Raw genomic sequence first — 20719 nt, forward strand, 5'->3', positions numbered from 1 at the left:
TTTGGGAGAGACAAAGTCCTCCATCACGTCCCATGTCAACCAGCCCCCTCCCGAGACTGAAGGTGAGAGGGTGTGTCCCACCTGAGTGACAGGTGTGCACTTGCACGATGGGACCTACGCAGAGAGAAATGACGTCGTGTGGTGTGACCCACACTAAGTAGGGATCATGATGAAATGCAGATGGGAGGAGAGACAGGAGGCAGTCAGCCCTGTGCTTAAAAGACAGCGGCTCTGGGATGGCCAGACCATATTCCAATGTCCACTCTGCCACTTTCTTGCTATGGAGCCCCCAATAAGTCATTTCATCTCTGTGGGCCTCAGTTTTCACACACGTAAAATGAGAATGTGAGAATGTGTTCTGCTGACACACAGAACACGTTTAATCTATGTGAGCCATTATTATTATTATTGCTTTGAAATATTTCACGGCATCATCAATACATATGGGAGGCAATTTATACTATTCTATTATAATAGACCTTTGTTTGCTGGGGCTCAAAGCATTTTACAACTACCGGGAAGTGTCAGGAGGCTCTATCTCCATTTCACAGATGGAGAAGCTGAGGTCCTCTGTGATAATTTGTCTGTCTCATGTGAGAATTTCTCTCTTGCTCCTGATCCAAAATTCTGCTCTTTCCCCCCTCCTTTCATACTCAGTACCATGTATATACTCCAGGAACAGTAAGTTCTAGGCATACCACAGAGGAAGAGCCCTCATCAAGGAGATGGGAGACCAGTTCCCAAATCCCGTTTCTGTAACCCAGGTGGGGTTACTTGATCCCCCCACTCAGTGGCAGCTTTCTCAGCTAAAGACATGGGTAAGAATCTCTTACTTGCCTTATAGCACAGGACTGGCCCTCGTATATTTCTGCAATTCCTTTTGGTTCTAATATCTATGATTTTAATCAACGGTATCGATGGCAACATTTTGTTACCCAGCCCCCAAATGCACCAGTTCCTCGCCAATGAACCGTGAGAGCTGGGGGGGCGGGGGAGGGGTGAGCCCGCCCGGGCTCTAGCTGTGGTTCCCAGCCGGTCTGAGATGACTCACCTTCAGATCAAACACCTTCTTGTCACAGATGCTGCAGATGTGTGGCAGGTGGAGGGGGGCCACCCCGTGAAAGTCATTCAGCTCGTGAGCCTGCAGGGGCCGCATGGCCAGCACTGCCTGCTCCTCCTTGGCTCGCCGCCGCACATCGCTGAAACCCTGTTTGCTGTTGTTTGCACGACCCCCAAAGGAAGGAGGGGTTCTGTCTGGGGTGGGCTCCTCGGGATCATACAGGTCATAGGGCTGGCTGGGCGGTGGAGGCCACAGGTTGGGGCCGGCTGTGAGATCAGACTTGCTCTGGCCGGAAAATCCTTGGGGGCTCTCCCACTGGCTGTTTGGACCCGGCAGCAGTGGGCCTACCTCACCTTTCAGGCCCCCCGCCTGCTCAGCCGCAAACCCGCCTGCCACGTGCGACCCTTGGGAATTGGGTCCGTAGAAGTCCTTAGGAAAGGCAGCTTGGCCATCTTGCCCTGAGTGGCTGTAGTGCCCTTCATAGGTCACACTGCCCGAGGTAGAGGCCGAGGCTGGCAGGAAGATGGGCTGACCGTCTGTTTCAGAGCCATATGCCTGGCCGGAGGGGGCTTTGCCATACTCGTAGAATCCCGCTGCAGCAGGAGTCGGCCCAGTCTTGCCGATGCCCAAGAGTACTGCTGGCTGGGCAGGGGTCTGAGGCATGACCCCGCTGAAAGGATGCATTACCATGGCATTGGGGGGCTGGCTGGCGAGGCTCACAGAGGGTCCTGGGCCTCGTGTCTGGCCGGGGGGTGAGAAGGCAATCGTATTAGAGGGAAACCGGGCACTAGGCACACTCGCAGCATGTTGAGGCACCCCAGTATGGCTGTGGGGGGCGCTGATCACAGATGGATGCCTGAGCTGGTTGAAAAGCGGCTGGGACATGGCCACTTTGGAGAGGACTTGGTTCAGGACCGTGGCGGCCGCAGTGTTGTTGGTGACAGCTGTCTGTGCCAACTTCAGCCGGTGGAGGGTGAGCTGGGCTTGCAGTTGAGCCAGCTGGAGACTGGCAGGAGAAGGAAGCAGAGGGTTCGGGTTACTGACGGAGAACGGGTTCTTGTCCAGGAGCTTGGCGGCACTGCAAGAAGACAGAGGTGGAGATGCACAGCTGGTTCTCCCCAAGCGGGGCTGGGGTTCTTTCTGTGCTAATCTCTGGTGCCCCCACCATGTAAACAAGACCCTCCCACCTGGGCCCCATGCAGAAGTGAGGCTGCAAAAATCTATGCTCATACATACATGTCATTGGAAAACAAAACTCCGGCAGAAAAATTATTAGATGACAGAATGTCCAATCTCACTGGTAATCCAAGAGATACAAGCTAAAACAGTGAGAAACAAATATTTGCCTAGCAAAGTGGCAATTGTTTTTTTAAACAATAGCACTCAGGGCTGGTGTGAGAGAAAGTGGAATGTATACATTGTCGATGATGGTCCGAACTGACACAACTTTGTTAAACGGTAGCCAGGCAATATGCACGCCTTACAGCCATATGCCTTAACCCAATAATTCAATTCTATAAACCTATCTTAAGGAAATGAACTAAAATTCAGGCAGAACTAGATGCCCAGAGATGTTTAATAATACTATATTATTTAAGAGTCATGGGGTAGGGGAGTAAATTATGATCTATGTATAGAATGCAATGTTAAGGAGACCCTTACTACTGGCATTTAAATTTCTGTGTCATTACGTAATATTTAAGACACTCAAAAAAGTGTAATTGGCACCAAGCTTATGACGGAAAACACTGTAACACACTAAATGGTCCTTGGGGATCTGCTCTTCTCATCCACCCCTAATCCCCATCGTGACATGACCCTGAATTTGGTATGGTCATTACTACTACTACTACTACAAATAATAATAATAATTAATAATGACATGAGAAAATCCACATACTCTAATGTTAAGTGAAAAAAGCAGGCTTCAAAATTGCATATAGAATGAATTGTGTGAATATTTGTGCCAAACACGTTTTCATCCCTGTCTTCATTTCACACCCAACAGCAGCAAGAATCATGCCCTTCAGTCCACTCTCAAACTCAACCAGCATAAAGAATAACCAAAAAATTACAAGAGAAGAATCTGAATCTGAGGTCATAGGTGGTCGTAATCATTCATACAGAGTCTTACTACAGGTGTGTTCTGTCCATCATATGCCTTTTGTGTGACCTCTGTTGGTTGGTTATGGTGTTTTCTGAACCAAAAATCAGGATGTATGGTCTGGAAAGTAGACAGACTTTCCCCCAAAGTCTGGGATGTGTGGTTACCATAGTTAGGGCTCTTTTGTTAGACCATATTTCCTGGGTCATAAACACCCCTTCAGGGGCATGGGTGTAATCAGGAAATGTGTTTAGGATGCTGATGAACGGGAATTCCCAGGATATTTCAATGGGAAGAAGGGGAGTGTGCATTTGAAATTGGGATTGCCCTGAACAACCCAGGCTGTACATTCAAGGTGCCTGGGGAAGTGTGGGGTAGAAAGTGTAGAGCTGGGACACTTTACACAAGGTCCCCACCGTCACAGGCTCTGTACGCTAAAAGTCTGATAATGATGAAGTGAAGGAGAGGCACAGTTCAGGCAAAAAGGGGGGGCATGGAAAGAGTGTGCCATGTCACACTTTGGAGACACTTTGAGGAAAGCAAGCTGCTGCTTGGGTTGGTGCTTTGCGCTGGTCTGAGAGCTTGGTGGGAGGCAGGAAGTGGGGAGGTTGTGAATGGGAGTCTCACAGTGACTGTGATACCACCGTGCTTAGCCTATGTTCTCTCATTTGCTCTTTCCATCAGTCCTATGGGGTAGGAAATTTTCACCCCAATTTTGCAGGTCTAGCACCTAAAGCTCAGAGAGATTAGGTGACCTACTTATAAATACTCACAGTTGGTGAGTACAGACGTGGGATTCAAACGCCAGTCAGGCTTTGAAAAGAAGAGAAAGGGCACAGGTGGTTAAGTACACAGTTTTTTAGCCCTCTTTTGAGTATGTCTCATGGGCTGCTTCACTGTTTTGTTTGAAGCGAGTTCTCAGAACATCAGGCACACCCACGTCCAAATACAAGTACAAAACACATTTCAGAGCCAGATAAAAATGACTTTGGGTTACTATTCCCCATTCTGTGAGAAATCAAGAATTTGCTCTAAGTCACTAAAGAGACACTACCCTTCACCAGCCAGCAGCCCTGGTGTGCTCCAAAGGCAGAGCGAGCTGGCTGCGTTTTAAGATATTAGGCGGCTGGGGAGATCAAGGTTAAAGGTGGTTACAGACCGTTACTCCGCTGGGTAGTCGTGTCAGTTTCAGGTAGCCCCAGTGGGGCCCAGGCACAACTCATGGCCGGTAGCAGCAGAGTTAGGGAGGCGCTAATAAGTAGGCGAGAATATGAAAGGAAGAGAAGGATGGTCAAGAGTCTGATGATAGATTTCAACTTGTGTAGTATTAAGTAGCTGAGCTTTAGAAAAGCAATCAAGCTTAACGCAAAACCCTGCCCACACAGGGCCAACCCTTCCGACCAGGTTTGTTCTCAATGCAGTCTGTCCTTACTAACAAGGTGATAATGAGGTGCCAGGTTGGTTTCCATGACCAGAGTAAGAAGAGTTTGGTTTTGTTTTTCCAGGAGAAGTCAGCTGTATTTTCTAAAACTGTGTTCGGGCTAGAGGGAGCTCTTGTTGAAGATTCCCCTTCAGCTCTACAAGAACACGTGAGAAGAGCCGTCTTTCCAACTAGGAAAGCCAGCCCTGCTGGGTATTTGTAGGTCAGCCATGGGAAACACGTGCTGTTCTGAGTATAGCCCAGGTTACAGATTACCCATTCAGATCCAGCATGAAATAAGAAGACTTGCTATTTTCTTCCCATCTTCTGCTTTGCCTAGGAAATTCTTATTGTACCCAACTTTAGTCAACCTTGAGTAGAAGTGATTTCACATGAATCTTCAGAGCTAGACACCTCTTGTGAACCAAAGACCCTTGGATAAAAAGGAAAAGATACATTGTCCTATTTTTTTTTAAAGTCCTAAAATTCTTAGCCCACAAGAATTAATAACCTAAAATTCATATCCATAAAGCAATCATTTTTTTGAACCAAAAATGGGGCATATGATCTGACACCCCTAAGGGCTAGAACTAATGTCTTCCAACTACCTTGGTTTATCACTGTTACATTACTTTGTACATCGAGCCTTGTGTTAAAAATAATTGCTTATGTGTCTTTCTCCCTCCACTAGATATCAGCTCCGCGAGGGAAAGGAGCAGGTCTTGGAGGCTGTCGCATTTCCCCCGCACACCCCTTTGCACTTGGTGAGCACTCACTACCACAGACAGAATGGAGAAGGAGGACAATGGACGTGGCTCATCAGAACCTGGTGGCTTTAAGGAGACATGGACACCTCTTTTGAGAGTATACATTTCTGTGGATAAAGACTCTCAAACAATTCAAAAAAGAGAATTAAATATGCCTTGAAAGCCAGTAGATTTTACAGCTTAAACTGCAGTCAGCTACAGAGTCATTCACCTAAAGGGACGGTCAACAAGTCCCCATCACAAAGCAGGAGTTCCAATACCCTCTTCTCCCTGTCCACGTCCAGGTTTTGAAACTGATGACTAATCCCTGTGGTGGGCTGAATAATAGCCCCCAAAGATATCCACATCCTAATCCCCTGAACGTGTGAATGTTACATTACATGGTAAAGGGGATGCTGCAGATGTGATTACATTAAGGATCATGAGATGGACAGATTATCCTGGATTATGGGGGGGGGGTGAGTGGGAGGAGCGAGGTAATCACAGAGTCCTTATAAAATGGAAGCAGGAAGATCACATTCAGAAAGAGAAAGATACAAGGATGGAAGCAGAGGTTAGAGAGGAGAGAAGATGTTATGCTACTGGCTGTGAAGATGAAGGAAGGGGCCACGAGCCAAGAAAATACAGGAGGTCTCTACAAACTGAAAAAAAGGTAAGGAAATGAATTTTCCCCTAGAGTGTCCAGAAGGAACCAGCCCTGGTGACACCTTGACTTTGGTCCAGAGAGATGGATTTTGTACTTCTGACCTCCAGAACTGTAAGATAAGAAATGTGTATTGCTGTAAGCCACTGCATTTGTGGTGATCTGATACAGAAGCAAGTAAGAAACTCATACAATACACCAAGAAAATTAGATACAAAAGAGGCTTCTGCTCAGAGAGGCAGTGGTGGGTGTGGGGACGTTGGCTGGATCTTGTTGGTAGCGACTCATGTCCCCAGAAGTCCTGGAGAGCACAGGCCATCTGACTGGCATCTGAAGACCCTCTGGGAACTCAGCCAGAATCCAGAAAAACCCAGAGGTGTCTTCCTCTTCAAAGTCAGCTTTCTTCACGCAGCCGGGGCAATGGCAACCTAGGAAAGCTTAGACCTGCAGATCCTTGGGGTTCGACTCCTTCACCCCCCTCATTAACAAAGACAGAAAGTGACTTGCCCAAAGCCACAAAGCTGGGATACCAACTAACCTCCGATATGCAAGGGACTCACTGAGCACCGGGGAGATGCAAAGATACAGTCCCTCTGGACCCGTTAGCTCCAGAGGTGACAGCAGGGAAGTCCCCGTGCCTGGGAAGCAGGTGGGGGCCAACGTTCTATGCCCCTACTGCATCCTCTCTTCTCCTACACCTTGTACGGCAGCACTATTTGCAGTCATATAGTCAAACCTTGGAGGATGGCGAGTAGCACAGTGAGTTACATAAGCTGGGCACGTGGCACAGAGCTAGAAGTGCTACCCCACAATCACCAGGAGGAGGGCTGGTCCACGCTGCCAGAAGCACAGCACAGCCATTCTGATTCATCCAGGCCTCCACCAGGCTCACTGCCCCCAGTGCTGACGTTTCTCTTCTGGGCCATTACTTGTTACAAAGAATTCACAGTGCCTCATGACACTAAAAAAATTTTGGTTCTCTGCACGCTTAGCAAGTTGTTGTTGTTGTTTTTAATTAAAGCAGCATTTCTCTTAAGAGTTTTAAAAATAAAACACAAAATAAAGGAGACCTAAGTGCCTTTAGAATGCTGGGAGACTTAGGAGATTCAGATGAAAACTGTTTCTAATGGTTTAATTCCATAGTGCCAGAAGGATGTGCAACAATATATTATATCTACGAGGAGACCACAACAGCTGGCCCAAATGCTCATTATTTGTCCCAAAGCTCACATTTTTTTCCGAGCCCCAAATAGGACGCAATGATGGATTAGTTAGTGTCTGGGCACAAAGAGTGAGACAGCATCCTTCCTCGGTTTGAGTCAGGGTGCTGGAAATTCAGCACGATGTTTGTGATGTGATCGATCCTGTCCTGAAAGGAAGCCAAGGCCACGTGGGGCCTCTGCTCTGCAGACTCCCACGAAGGGGCCAAGAGGGCATTCATGAGGACTTCCATTCAGCCCACATGGATTGAGCATCTATTATGTGCCAGGCGAAGTTGCTAGGTGGTGGGGACACAGAGAGGGAAAAATAGAACCCTCCCCGAGAGGAGACAGACCAGCACAGAGATGAATATTCCAACAGAGCACCACACAGAAGGCACAGGAAGAAGTGGTTCAAGCCCAGACATTGTAGAGAAATGCAACAAACGAAAGGAAAGGCCAACTCAAGAGCTGTCCCTGAACTCTGAACAGAGACATATGAACGTTCTGGGCTCATTAATCCATCTACAGAAGCAAAAATGCATCAGCAGCTAGTGAAAGGCTGCTGTAGGGTGAACTGTGGTCCGGGACCAGCGCTTCCATCTGCCTATGACTGGTTGTCGCTGAAGTTTTCCAACCCTCAGAATTTTCTCATCTGTAAAATGGGAATAGTAATCCCCATTTAACGTGATGCAGACCCAGCCAGTCAGAGCCCCCTGGGCACAGTGACAGACTCAGGGACGGACACTCCCTGACAATGTGTTGGCGCCATCTGGAGAGAGACACCTCTTGTCATGCCATGCCTGGGCTGCTAAACCGGTTGAATTTGAGGCACCACGTAAGGAGAGCCCGCTTGAAAAGAAAGTCATATTTACATACCTTTGTGTTTGCTGTCATTCATCGCTATGCTATCCGTCTCTAAGGAAGATTTGTCTCTGCCTTGGCAGAGCTCACCTGCCATCTGCACTGATGATGACATTGAGGATGACGATTTTGGCTGCTGCTTCATTTGTTCAGTGAATGCTGACTGTGTGCTAGAACCGGGCAGAACAATTTATGTACACCCAGTCGTTTAAATCTCAGAGCAAGCCTACACCTTAGACGTAGCCACCCCTGCTTTAACGATGAGGACCCTGAGGCTTAGAGAGGATAAGTATTTTCCCACAGTCCCCAGCTTGTAAGTGGCAAACTGGAATTTATACCCAGGTAAATACTAACTCTGAAACCTGAGCTCTCCGCCTCTGGGCAGTGCTCTCTCCTACCCCTACACCCTACCTGCGGTGCAGAGCACAATCATATTGAAATGGCTGCTACTTCGTAAACATGGCTGAACTCATTTTAACTTGTTCTATCCTGAATCCTAGTGGCAATGAGATTATCTCCAAGGATGCGAGTGACCCATATCACGTCCTTTGTAGAGGACTGTTTTCTGAAAGGGGAGGGTATGTTGTGATCACACAGAAAATGTCCTCTTTCTAATAAACTTCTCGGCAGTGGTACAGCCTTACATCTGGACAGCACCTGCCTGCATCAGCCTTCATCCTGTAAGGGAGAAAAGATTGTGACTTCTCTTTTTAGAAATAAGGACACCGAGGCTCAGAGAGGTCAAGTCTGTGTATTGCCTCCTGTGACACAGCTGACAAGCAGTGAGGTAGGACTAGAACCCAGGATGCCTGGCTCCGACCCACAGTTCATACGGACACCTCACAGCCCCCCATGTGCTCCCTATATGCTCCTGTCTCCTCCAAGTCAAAGAAGACTCCAGACCCGTGTCTGTGAGCTGACTTTCTTCTCAAGCGGGCTCTCCTTACGTGGTGCCTCAAATTCAACCGGTTTAGCAGCCCAGGCATGGCATGACAAGAGGGTGTCTCTCTCCAGAGGGCGCCAACACATTGTCAGGGAGTGTCCGTCCCTGAGTCAGTCACTGTGCCCAGGGGGCTCTGACTGGCTGGGTCTGCATCACGTTAAATGGGGATTACTATTTCCATTTTACAGATGAGAAAATTCTGAGGGTTGGAAAACTTCAGCGACAACCAGTCATAGGCAGATGGAAGCGCTGGTCCCGGACAACAGTTCACCCTACAGCAGCCTTTCACTAGCTACTGATGCATTTTTGCTTCTGTAGATGGATTAATGAGCCCAGAACGTTCATATGTCTCTGTTCAGAGTTCAGGGACAGCTCTTGAGTTGGCCTTTCCTTTCGTTTGTTGCATTTCTCTACAATGTCTGGGCTTGAACCACTTCTTCCTGTGCCTTCTGTGTGGTGCTCTGTTGGAATATTCATCTCCCTGTGCTGGTCTGTCTCCTCTCCGGGAGGGTTCTATTTTAAATATGGAGAGAAGTAAAAAATAAGAGTGGACATCTGCTGAGAGAGGAGGGAGCAGGAATGGGGACTTGGGGAGAACAGAGAGTTGTAACAGTTGCTTGGTGAACCGAATAAGTAGTCAACAATAGACGTACAGGCTGTGAAATAACAACGAGACGCAGCTGAAATTCAGCAGCGTGAATGTGTGCAGACTCACATCATGCTTTCCCCTGGTGACGTTCAGCCTGCCGGAAACAGGAGCCAAGAGCTACAGCCCAGGGCACAGCAGTGCCTCACAGACCCGACTGCTCACATTCTCTCTAAGCACAATATCTTCCAAGATAACCACTCAGGAATTTAAATTCACTTCTAGCTCAACTCAGTTCCCCTTCCAGGCCAAGCAACAAACGTGCCATTTCTTCTTATGTGCTAAAATATAAAATATAATTCAGGTGAGAGGACTCATGACCAGGCAAGAGAATGTTTTCCAGGTTTGGTCACACCCTTCTAGTGTGGCCAAGTCAAATACAGTGCGACGCTCAGGGTCAGGTCTTTGCTGGGTCCTGCCCTTCCGTTGTCTCCTGGGAGCTGAACTTCAAATCACACGTTCTCAACTCTACTGTAACCCTCTTAGAAGCAAAGGCGGGATGTGAACACAGGGAACAGTCCCTAAATGCCAGGTTACGAGGTGACAATGATGCTGCAACGGTAATTTTGGGGCTGACTTTCAAACTCTAGCTAATTATCATACATATTAAGTGCAGGAAGAGGCCTTAGACATCATTTAGTTTACCCCACTCAACCCACAGAGAAAAGAAAAGCCGAGTGAAGTTGGTGTAATATGTGAATCCACCCAAGTCACAGAGCCAGAGAAAAGAGAGCAGGGCCTGGAACCCAGTTCCCCTCATTCCTCAGGGCTAATGCAGCCGCTGCTTTGCGACACGTCCCCATCAAGGCTGACTGGTGAGTCTTCTCCTTTGCGGAGAGCAGAGTGAGACCACGTACTCTTTTGATAGTGCTCGCTTCTTGGTTAACGATCAGGCTGTGGATTCTCACCAGCTGGGCATCTGTGACTAATTTTGAGATTACTGGGTCAATGTTGTTGTCCCACGTTTGGGCTCCAGCTATCTTACCATATGATAATTCCTGTCACCATGGCACCTCTGGAAGCGATTCACAACAGCAATGATAATCCAATCATCTCTCTTTTGTTTCATGTTTTTGCAGTTGAAGTATTAGTGTTTTCATTTCATTAGCTATCTGATCTCTGGGACAAAGAGTAGGTAAGTCAAATATGACCATTTCCAATTTATATTCAGAAGACTGAGACCAAGAAAGGTTAGATGAACCATCCGAGGGCATCCAGCGAATAAGGGACTTGGCTGGGATGTGAACGAGAAGGGTCTTTTTACTGTAAAGACCAACATTCTGTCCTTCGTTCCAGGTTCATTAAAGGGAGCTTGTAAAACCACATTCCTGGCCCTACTTCCTCAGATGTGATTTTTGTTTGTTTTTCGCGGTTTTTTGTTTATTTAAAGGTACTAAAATATAAAGCTTTTTTTTTCTTTATTCTGTGTTTTTTTCCCCTCCCCAATTTGTCATAGTGGTTTTAAATTTTTTTCCACCTTTATTGAGATATAATTGACATATAACATATAAATTTAAGGTGTACAATGTAATGATTTGATACATGTATATATTGCAAAATGATTTCTACAATGAGTTTTAGTTAACACATCCAGAGTATGATTTTTAATAACATATTTGGTATCAAATCACCCGCCTTTTGGTCCATTATACTCTGTACCACTCTCATCAGGTAGAATAAGATTCTCAGAACCAGAGGGATTTGCAGTCACAAGGCTCAGTTAGCAGTTTTATAAATGACAAAAGAGGGCATGCCTTTACTGCTGGAGATATTATAAGGGCTCGAAATATACAAAAAAGAATGGATAATGCAGCAAATGCAGAGAAAATAATATACATTGTGCTAGTGTCATAACAAAAAAACACTTAAAGCAAAGAGAGAATTAAGGTCCACCTCCCACCAAGGACCCCAGAATTAGTTTTTTCTTTCCTTCTGTACCATTTTTCTTTCTTTAAAATACCCTTTATTTTATAAGATGATAGTATTGTAGGTGGTAATTATTTTTAATATTCATATTTGTTTTGTTTTGAATTTTAAAATCACAAAAATAGGAAGAATGTAACAAATACTTATGAAATCATTGCCCATCCCTCCAAATTAACAAATGCTACTGTTAGGGTCGTTTTCGCCTCAGATACTTTTTATCAAAAAAATAAAATTATACAGATAAAATGAAGTCTCCTTTGAGCCTCTACCCAGGCCAATTCCACCTCCATCTCCCCAGTGATATCCAAGTGTGGTGTCTATTTAACCATATATCTGTTTGTCCATCTGTCTGTATCTATCTACCATGTTTCCCCGAAAATAAGACCTAGCTAGGCAGTCATCTTTTGGAACAAAAATTAATATAAGACCCAGTACTATATTATATTATATTATATTATATTATATTATATTATATTATATTATATTATACCCGGTATTATATTATGTTATGCTATATTATATTCTATTATACCCAGTTTTATATTATATAAGACCTGGCATTATATTATATTACATTATATTATACCCAGTCTTATAATAAAATAAGATCGGGTCTTATATTAATTTTTGCTCCAAAACATGCATTAGAGCTGACTGTCCGGCTAGGTCTTATTTTCGGGGAAACACGGCACATACAGAAAAAAGTATACAAGTGCCTTTTTCTATACATGCATATGTTCATTAAACAGCATGTAAGGCTGTTTTCAACAGTATTTCTCCTAAAGAAACAAATGTATATTCCCCCACTTTTCTTTTAACACACTGTATATTGCAGGCAGCGTGGTGAAGTGAAAAAAAGTGGTGAGCTAGAAATCAGAAGACCCAGACCTGGTCCCACAGCCACTATTTACTTCCTGTGGGATTGTAGGTCTGTCAGCTTTCCTTTTTTTGTAAAATGAGAAAGCTGGATATGAAAGAATCTCCAATGTCTCTTCCACGTTTGGAATCTGATAACCGTAAGGTTTAATTTGCTCATCTGTCAAATGGAGATAATAACACCTGACCTGTTAGCTGTTGTAAAGATCTAACATGATGTGGCAGTTGCTCTGAAAAGTATGATGATGATAATAATTATTATTGAATAATATTGAATAATTATTATTGTTCACAAATTAAAGTACTTTTAAGCTCCCGGGAATGCTTCTAAAGAAACCAATGTTACATAAATGATGCGGTTCAGATATATGTGTTGGGGGCCAGGCAAAATGCACTAACTTAATTTCTCCTTTCCCTCTTCTTTTGGGCAGGCCATTCAACACAAGAAGAGGTTCTTTTAACTCTCACTAGGAAGGTTTAGGGAAAGAAATACCAAAAGTGCCTCATTATAAGATGCTCTCCCCTACAAAGGCATTCCACAGACAAATCCCGGCTTTCACAGTCAAATGCAGCTTGAATCTGTTCAGGCTGGAGTTGGTTTGTCTGACACACAATTCTTCAGGAAATTCCTGTTGAGCAGAATTTCTCTGGGTTTGCGCAGGCTAAAATCAATGGAGTTGGTTTGACCTCTGGGGTTAGGAGAGATCTTTCCATACCTCAGTAATAAGATATAGTGACTTCAACTTACAGACTTTTCTGGAGAACATCAGAGCATTTTGAGATGGAAAAACAAGCTGCTTGAAATATATATTTTAAAATTGCTATACAAGTTTTCTAAGATGCCAAATGTTAATGTTTCTACACTCAAATGAAATAGTCAGGGTTTTACAGGCCAGTACTGCCCCGTTGAAGGACAGCGTGCACAGAGACAACCTCCTTCCCACTTCCCCTCACCTCAGTAACTACCTTCAGCATGCGATTCAGACATCACCTCCTCCAGGCAGACTTCTCTGACTCCCTCCCCCATACAGTGAGTGCTGGTGCCCCTTCTGTGATCCCCCATAATGCCCTGCTGCTCCGTTAGCCTGTTACACTTTCTTCTCAGTCTTACCACCCTCTCTCTTAATCGTCTATCCAATGACTCATGTGATTTCCTCACTGCCCCATCATCACTGTGAAGGAGGAATTATGTGTCCCATTTCATGTCACAGTGCCTGGCACATGGGAGGTGTGTGGAACCAATAAGCATTGCTACACACGTACACACCTGCTCCACGTGTATGTGTGTGGAGATAATCGTTGTGTATCTCATTTTCCATTTGTTTTCCTGGATAAATGTTCCATGTATGCGCTGCTCAAGGCTTTGAAGATGAAGTTCTGCAAAGAATGTGGATTCGATTCAGTCTTTGAACGCTGTCAAATTATGTAAATACCATCAAGCACACCAAGGATAAAATCCTAAAATATTCAACAAACAGACTTGTTGCCACATTTTTCCTTTTAACTAAATCTGAAGAAAATGCAATTTCAGCGTGTGATCTGAGGAGATATAAGTGTCTAATCTGCATGATTCTGAGATGAAACATATGCTCAAAGAATGAATGGTCCCTATGTTCTCTAAACTTTATTTTTAACAGTTTATATCACTGAGATTTTTCTGGTAATGTTAGAAAATTCAAGCCAATTTTAAATTAGAATAAATTTTTAATGTTAAAGAATTAAAATTCTCCATAAAAATCGCTGCCCACCACCCACCCACCTTCCCCCCACCGCCCGGAATTGCCTGACTGTTAACCTCGATGTTTTAACCAACATGATTTAAGCCAAATGCTAGGAATCCACCAAATGAAAGTGAACAGGTAGTGGGGGCAGTGGGGGCAGTAGGGGTGGGGGAGGGGCACTGTTTGGGTTGTACGTAGACCCATTTCTTATACAAGCTCTGCCACCAATACCGTCCTACTGTACTCACTTCACCCTGCAGAACTTAGTTTTCTCATCTGTGAAATGAGAGGGTCAGATACGATAACATTTAAGGTTCCTTTTTGCCTTATGATTTTAGGATGGTGGGTGTTTTCTTAAAGCTGTTATTTATGGCACACGGAAAAGTTAGGACGACCTGGCCGTGGGGTAGAGATAGATTTTACACTGAGAGATCTGAGTTCTAGCCTCTACTGCTCCTCTAGTCCAAAGTGACCTCTGAGAGAGGGACTTAACCTCCCATGAACAGACCTGTCTGTAAAATGACAAGGTGAAACCAGACCAGTGATTTTCAAACTTTGGTGGCCATCGGAAGAGCTTCTTAAAACATAGACTCTGGGCTCACCCCCAGTTTCTGTCTCAGGAGGTCTGGGTTGGAGCCTGAGAACTTGTACTTCTAACAAGTTCAGGTGATACAGATGCTGCCCTTTGAGAGCCAATAAACCTACCTTTCTACTGTGAGCATCTACGGTGAGTTACAAGAAATTTATTAACTACTGTATTTTTAATGAGCCACCTCTACCTTTAACGAGCTCCCCAGCACATCAAGAAGGAGCTTCCTCTTCCATGGAGGTTTAAACAATGCAAAAATAATTTCCGTGGGTACCTGTAATCACTCTTACACCAACCTTTCTTTAAGAGACTCAATCGACATGTTCAACGTCTGGCCTCGAATCAAAACATTCAAGGTTCACAAAACCTCAGGTAATTTAGTTAACTGACTGGCTCAGCGTCACGTTATCAGGTTTGTTGGCTAGGAAGAAAGCATAGTTCCATTCACACTGAGTTCACTAATGCAGAGAACAGAAGGGTCAGACTCCGGAATGCCAAAACTTCTTTAGTCAAGCAACATCAAGATTATGAGAAAGTCCACCTTCCAAACTCACTGTAGGCTCAAAAAAATTGTTTTGGTAAAATCATCTAAATCATTAGATTTCAAACTTGGTGCCACTGCAATCTACTTGGAGTGTTTTAAAAATATATGGTTGCTTGGACCCCATCTCCAGAGATTCTGATTCACCCTCGACATCGGGATTTTTAATTGCTCCCCAGGAGAAATGTTGTGAAGCGAAGTCGGAGACTCACCAATCTATAAAGATTAGAATCACTCTGTTCTTTGTACAGATTGATGTACTTGGAGCCCTATGAGCCATTCTTGCCACAACAAACAACACGACCATGTGTCTTAAATTATCCTTAAGAAGAAACACTGGAATTTTTATAAGCCCACAGAGTCACAAACACAGTGGGCAAGCAACCAATATTTCTCAGCTATCTTGAAGCACCTTTCACACAGTTCAGTAAATAGTTTTTGTGGCAAGTCTTCTCCCGGAGTGTACGCACTGTTTCTGCCTCAGAGAGCCAGGTGACGCTTGCTGAGGGGTGACTCTTTTACCTTCCAAATTATGAGCACCTTGAAGATGTCATCCACATCCCCAAATCTTTCAAATTCCCGATTGTCTATCTGGCTCACTGCCAGGCAAACTAGAAGCACCGAACAAACACTTGTTCAACTCACTTGAATTTATGACTGTCACTAAGCACATGGAATGCAGACCTTAGCAGAATATGCTAAGTGTTTCATTGTGACACATGCGGTATATGTTTCTGTGTTTGCATTCAAGATGTGCACTGTTTAATTCTTTTAAATTCTTTAGCGTAAATGAGAACCTTGAGGTTGTAACTTTATAAATACACCACATAACTAAACTGCTTAGGTGAAAAAGCTTCCATTTCCCAAAGTGGATGGAAGTTTCTGGTGCCTTAAGAAACATGCCTTTCTGACTGTAGGCAAAAAAACAAAGGTGCCACCCAAGGCAGAGAATGTCATATGTCGGTTACTTCTGGCTTTTGCCTCTATTTTACAAAGCCATGGCCATATGAAAGTTACTGCAGAGAGGAGATAAAAGACAAGGCAGCAACAGTTAGAGAGAAAGGTCCATCCGTTACAGCTGCATGTGCCATTCTATATATTTGTCTCAGATCACCATAAACTAAACCTGCAGTTAACATCCAAGCAGATTGAAAACTGCCTTGGCTGGAGCAAGAAAGAATGGTTAAAACTCAATGGCTGACTTTTCACTCAAACTTGCTCTCCAGCACTTTCCCCTGCTATCCCATCCATTGCTAATTAGTAGCAGCCAAGGCTTGACATGTACACAGTTCTCTATGGTAAAATTGATTATTATATTACTATGGAAAATAAGGAAGTCATTTCATTCGAAATATCAAATTCCACAAAAATCATACATGGCAGCTGTTAGCGTATGCATGTGGGGGAGGGCACAAGTGTGTGAAAACATTAACCCTCTCCCCTTCAGTTTTCTGACATTTTGAAAAAAAAAAAATCCAACGCATATAAGGCAGAAACTAGTGGCAAAGCTACATAATGGATTTTTTTTAAGGTTAAAAAAAATTCCCATGATGTAAGATACATCGTACATGCCATTTTACAAGTGTACAAGTGTGCATTTGCTTTCACACACTTGCAAATAGAAAACCAGTATTCCTCTCCCAAATGTGTCGAAGCTACTTTTAATCACCTCAGATAAAGAAAAAGGTGAGTCATGTTTGGTTGTGCTTGAGCCTGTTAACAGATCATCACATCCATGTCCAAATACGTCCCCGGAACCTCGCGACAGAAGTATGTACACTTGCTTTCCTGCTGGCTTCGGGAAAATAGTTTTGCTTCGAAAATTTAACTTCATTTTAAAGACACCTAATAGTTGCTGAAATACGCGTCATGGCTCCTTCAGAGGTGCTTAGAAGCAACTTCTAAGCATTCTTTCTTAGCAAAATATCCCCAGCTCATGAATTCTAACACGGCACTCGCCACCAGGTTCATTAGTCAGACTCGGCACCCAACAGACAGGAGACATTTCCAACTTCTTTCTATTCATTTTCCATTATTGACAAATTCCACCAATGAACACAAAACACCTCAATCTTAAGAGACCCCCCCCATCGTTCATAAGGCTTCAGGATTCCAAAAATGTCCCCTTCCATTCCCTCAGATCTGATGATAACGCAATCTGTTTTCCCGCGGCCACCCGACTTTTCTTTATAAAAGAGTTTAGTAACCAATGTAAAAAGAACATGTAGACTTCCTGACACTGGGATTGATGATTTCACTGGGGTCTTGGGGAGTTGTTTGAGGTCACATGTTACCCTGCTGTTATGAATCATTTATTACCATTTTTTTAAACAGGAGGGGGTGGGGACACAGACAAATCGCACACTCATGCACAAATGCTTAGCGCCAAGAATATGGTCAGAAGTGCTGCCTGGACTAGAGAATAAAAAGGAACCCCCTGATCTCCCCCTTGCGCTGGGGAAAGGTAGGATGACGTCATGCAACCTTACCTTTCTGAAAAAGACCGGGGAGTCTGGCATTGAGCACTGACCTGAGGCCACCGAAGCCGGGAGTCATTTTGGGTGTTGCGCATGTGCCTCCCTAGAAAATTCCAATGACATTCTACCAGCTTTCTGCATGCCAATCATGACAGGCTTCCACTTAAACTCTCAGGAGTCTGGAAAGGGGCAGAGGAGGGGGAATGCAAGCGAGGGAGCGAGCGAAAGGGAAAGAGCGATCCCAGCGCCCCGCATACCCATCTGGAAGGGGAGTCACATGCCACTGCCGGGAGCCATTCCTGCCGCATTACACATGCTGAGTGTAAATGGCAAACAATATCAGTCGATGTTTACGCCACATGTTCTCAGCCTCTTCACATATCAACACCCAGGCCAGCTTCTGAGAACGCTTCTGGAGGCGGGGACTTGGGCTAATCATGTGGCCATTTTTAATAAAACTCCAAAGCCGCCTGTCCCGGTTTATCTTCCTACTTTTTGTTGGTGGAGGTAGTAGAGGCGGTAGTTTATTTGTTTGTTTACTTGCTTGTTTTTTACACTGGGTTTTACGGATGACAATTTGGTCCTGAAGGTTCTCAAAAGGACCTGTGGCGATGTAGGCACAGCACACAGCACTAACAAACTGACTCCAAACCAGCAAACTTCCTGAATGGCTTGCCCCTTCTTTTTTGTGTGTGTGGAGCAAGAGATGGAATGAGGTGATCCATCATTTCACCTACAATACTTTTCAGCAAGAAAAATGGACTATCTTCTGCTCTAAGCAGTGGATCTTAACTAAGGGTGATTTTCCCCCTGGGGAACGCTGTCGACATTTTGTTTGTCAGAACTGGAGGTGGCTACTGGCATTTACTGGGCAGAGGTTAGGGATGCCACTACAGTCCTACAATCTTCAGAACAGACCCCACAAATAAGGATTACAGAGCCCAATATATCAATAGTGCCACAGCTGAGAAACTGCTCTAAGGCTAAGCCCTTCCACAAGTCTTACAGAAACTATGCTATCCCACAATAAAAAGAAGAAAGAAAAGAAAACAAAGCCAAGAAGCCCCCTCTGTGAGTAACTGACTGAAGGCCCTGCGATCTGGGGATGGGCTTGGCCTGATTTATGGTTTAATTACTTAGAAATTTGGTCACGTTTCTTCCCAGGAGCCACCATTCTCCTGCCACTTTGTTTCCCTCTTCTCTTTCCAAATCTCACACTGTAATACTCACATAAACAAACCAAACTAGACCTTCACAGGATTTTCTAAATTAAAATTTGCTGTCCACAGGTACCTCGTTGCCATGTTAGTAAAGCAGCCATCATCCCAGTTTGTCCTGTCTGGACTGTCTGATATTCATCTGTGATACCCAGTTTCCAATATGATCCCCTCCCAAAATTATCCAGGAGGTTATGCTTTTTACAAGGTACAATCTCCCCAAAATTGCTTATAAAGGACTAGGGATTAAAGCTCACTGGGTTCTCCCATATTACTTACACCCTTGGAGGTAGGGCGGGGGTGTGATCACTGGTATCAAGGAAGCTTCTCTCCTGCTAGGTCAGTGTGTGATGTTCCTGCAGACTAATGAAAAGTCACAGTGAAAGTCAGTCATGTCTGTCTGAACAGCCAGTTTCCAGCTGCCCACCAGAGGCCCACTTGCCCAGTGAGCTCCCCAGAGAGCCCAAGGGCTCTGTCTTCCTAATTTAGTCACAGCCCACAGGCTGCCCCATGCTCATCTGGCTCTCTGCCCATGACACAGTCACAGACACCTAAACGCGCCAGTCCCAGATCCTGACCTATGGGAACCAGCCAACCTGGCTGAGACTGAATTTCTGCTCTGGCTTTGGGTCCCTCCCATGATCTACTAGGTTTCCTCAAGGTGCAAGGCAGGGCTCCGATGATGGATTGCACATTTTGCCCGTCCTCTCTGTCTTATTTCATTATGCTCAGGACTTTCTTAGGATAAGAATTTACTGAATAGACATTTATGGAACATTTCATCCAAAAACTGCAGAATACACATTTTCATCACATGCACACAGAACATTCTCCAGGATAGATCACATATTAGGCTACACAACAAGACTCAATAAATTCAAGAAGACTGAAATCATGTCAAGCATCTATTATGATCACAATGGCATGAAACTAGAACTCAACTATAGGAAAAAAAACTGGAAAAAAACAAATACTTGGAAACTAAACAACATGCTACCTAATAACCAATGAATCAAAGAGGAAATCGAAAACTACCTTGAGACCAATGAAAATGAAAAGACAACTTTATGGGATGCAGCAAAAGCAGCTCTAAGAGGGAAGTTCATAGCTATACAGACCTATCTCAAGAAACAAGAAAAATCCCAAATCAACAATCTAACTTTACACCTAAAGGAACTAGGGAAAAAAAAAAAGTAAATATGAGGGAGGAAATAATAAAGATCAGAGCAGAAATAAATAAAATAAAATAGAGACTAAAAAAAATTTTTTTAATCAATCAAACTAAGAGATGGTTCTTTGAAAAAGATACACAAAATTGGCAAACCTTTAGCCTGACTCAGCAAGAAAAAAACAGTACAATAAATAAAATCATAGATGAAAGAGAAATAACAGCCAACAGCACAGAAATACAAAGTTATTTAAAAATACTATGAACAATTAGATGCCAAAAAATTAGACAACCTAGAAAAAAATGAGTACATTTCTAAAAGCATGCAACGTTCCAAGACTCAACCAGGAAGAAATAGAAAAATCTAACCAGACCAATTATTAGCAATAAAATTGTAGCAGTAATAAAAAACAACAACAACAAAATAAAAAACTCCCAACCAACAAAAGTCCAGAACCAGATACCTTCACAGTTGGATTCTACCAAACATTTAAAGAAGAATTAATACCTATCCTTCTTAAACTATTCCCAAAAACTGAAGAGGAAGAAATGCTTCCA

General features: G+C 44.1%; 1 protein-coding gene across 1 annotated transcript in view; it reads right to left on the minus strand.

Annotated features, from left to right (window-relative positions):
• Positions 1-20719, minus strand: part of RBM20 (RNA binding motif protein 20) — a 179221-nt gene that overhangs the window by 51188 nt on the left and 107314 nt on the right. The window contains exon 2 of the mRNA XM_081075094.1: positions 1052-2138. Coding sequence (XP_080931220.1) covers positions 1052-2138 — 1087 coding nt within the window. The remainder of the gene's footprint in view (positions 1-1051; positions 2139-20719) is intronic.

The sequence above is a fragment of the Rhinolophus hipposideros genome (genome assembly GCF_964194185.1).
Source record: "Rhinolophus hipposideros genome assembly, chromosome: 15".
NCBI lineage: Eukaryota > Metazoa > Chordata > Mammalia > Chiroptera > Rhinolophidae > Rhinolophus > Rhinolophus hipposideros.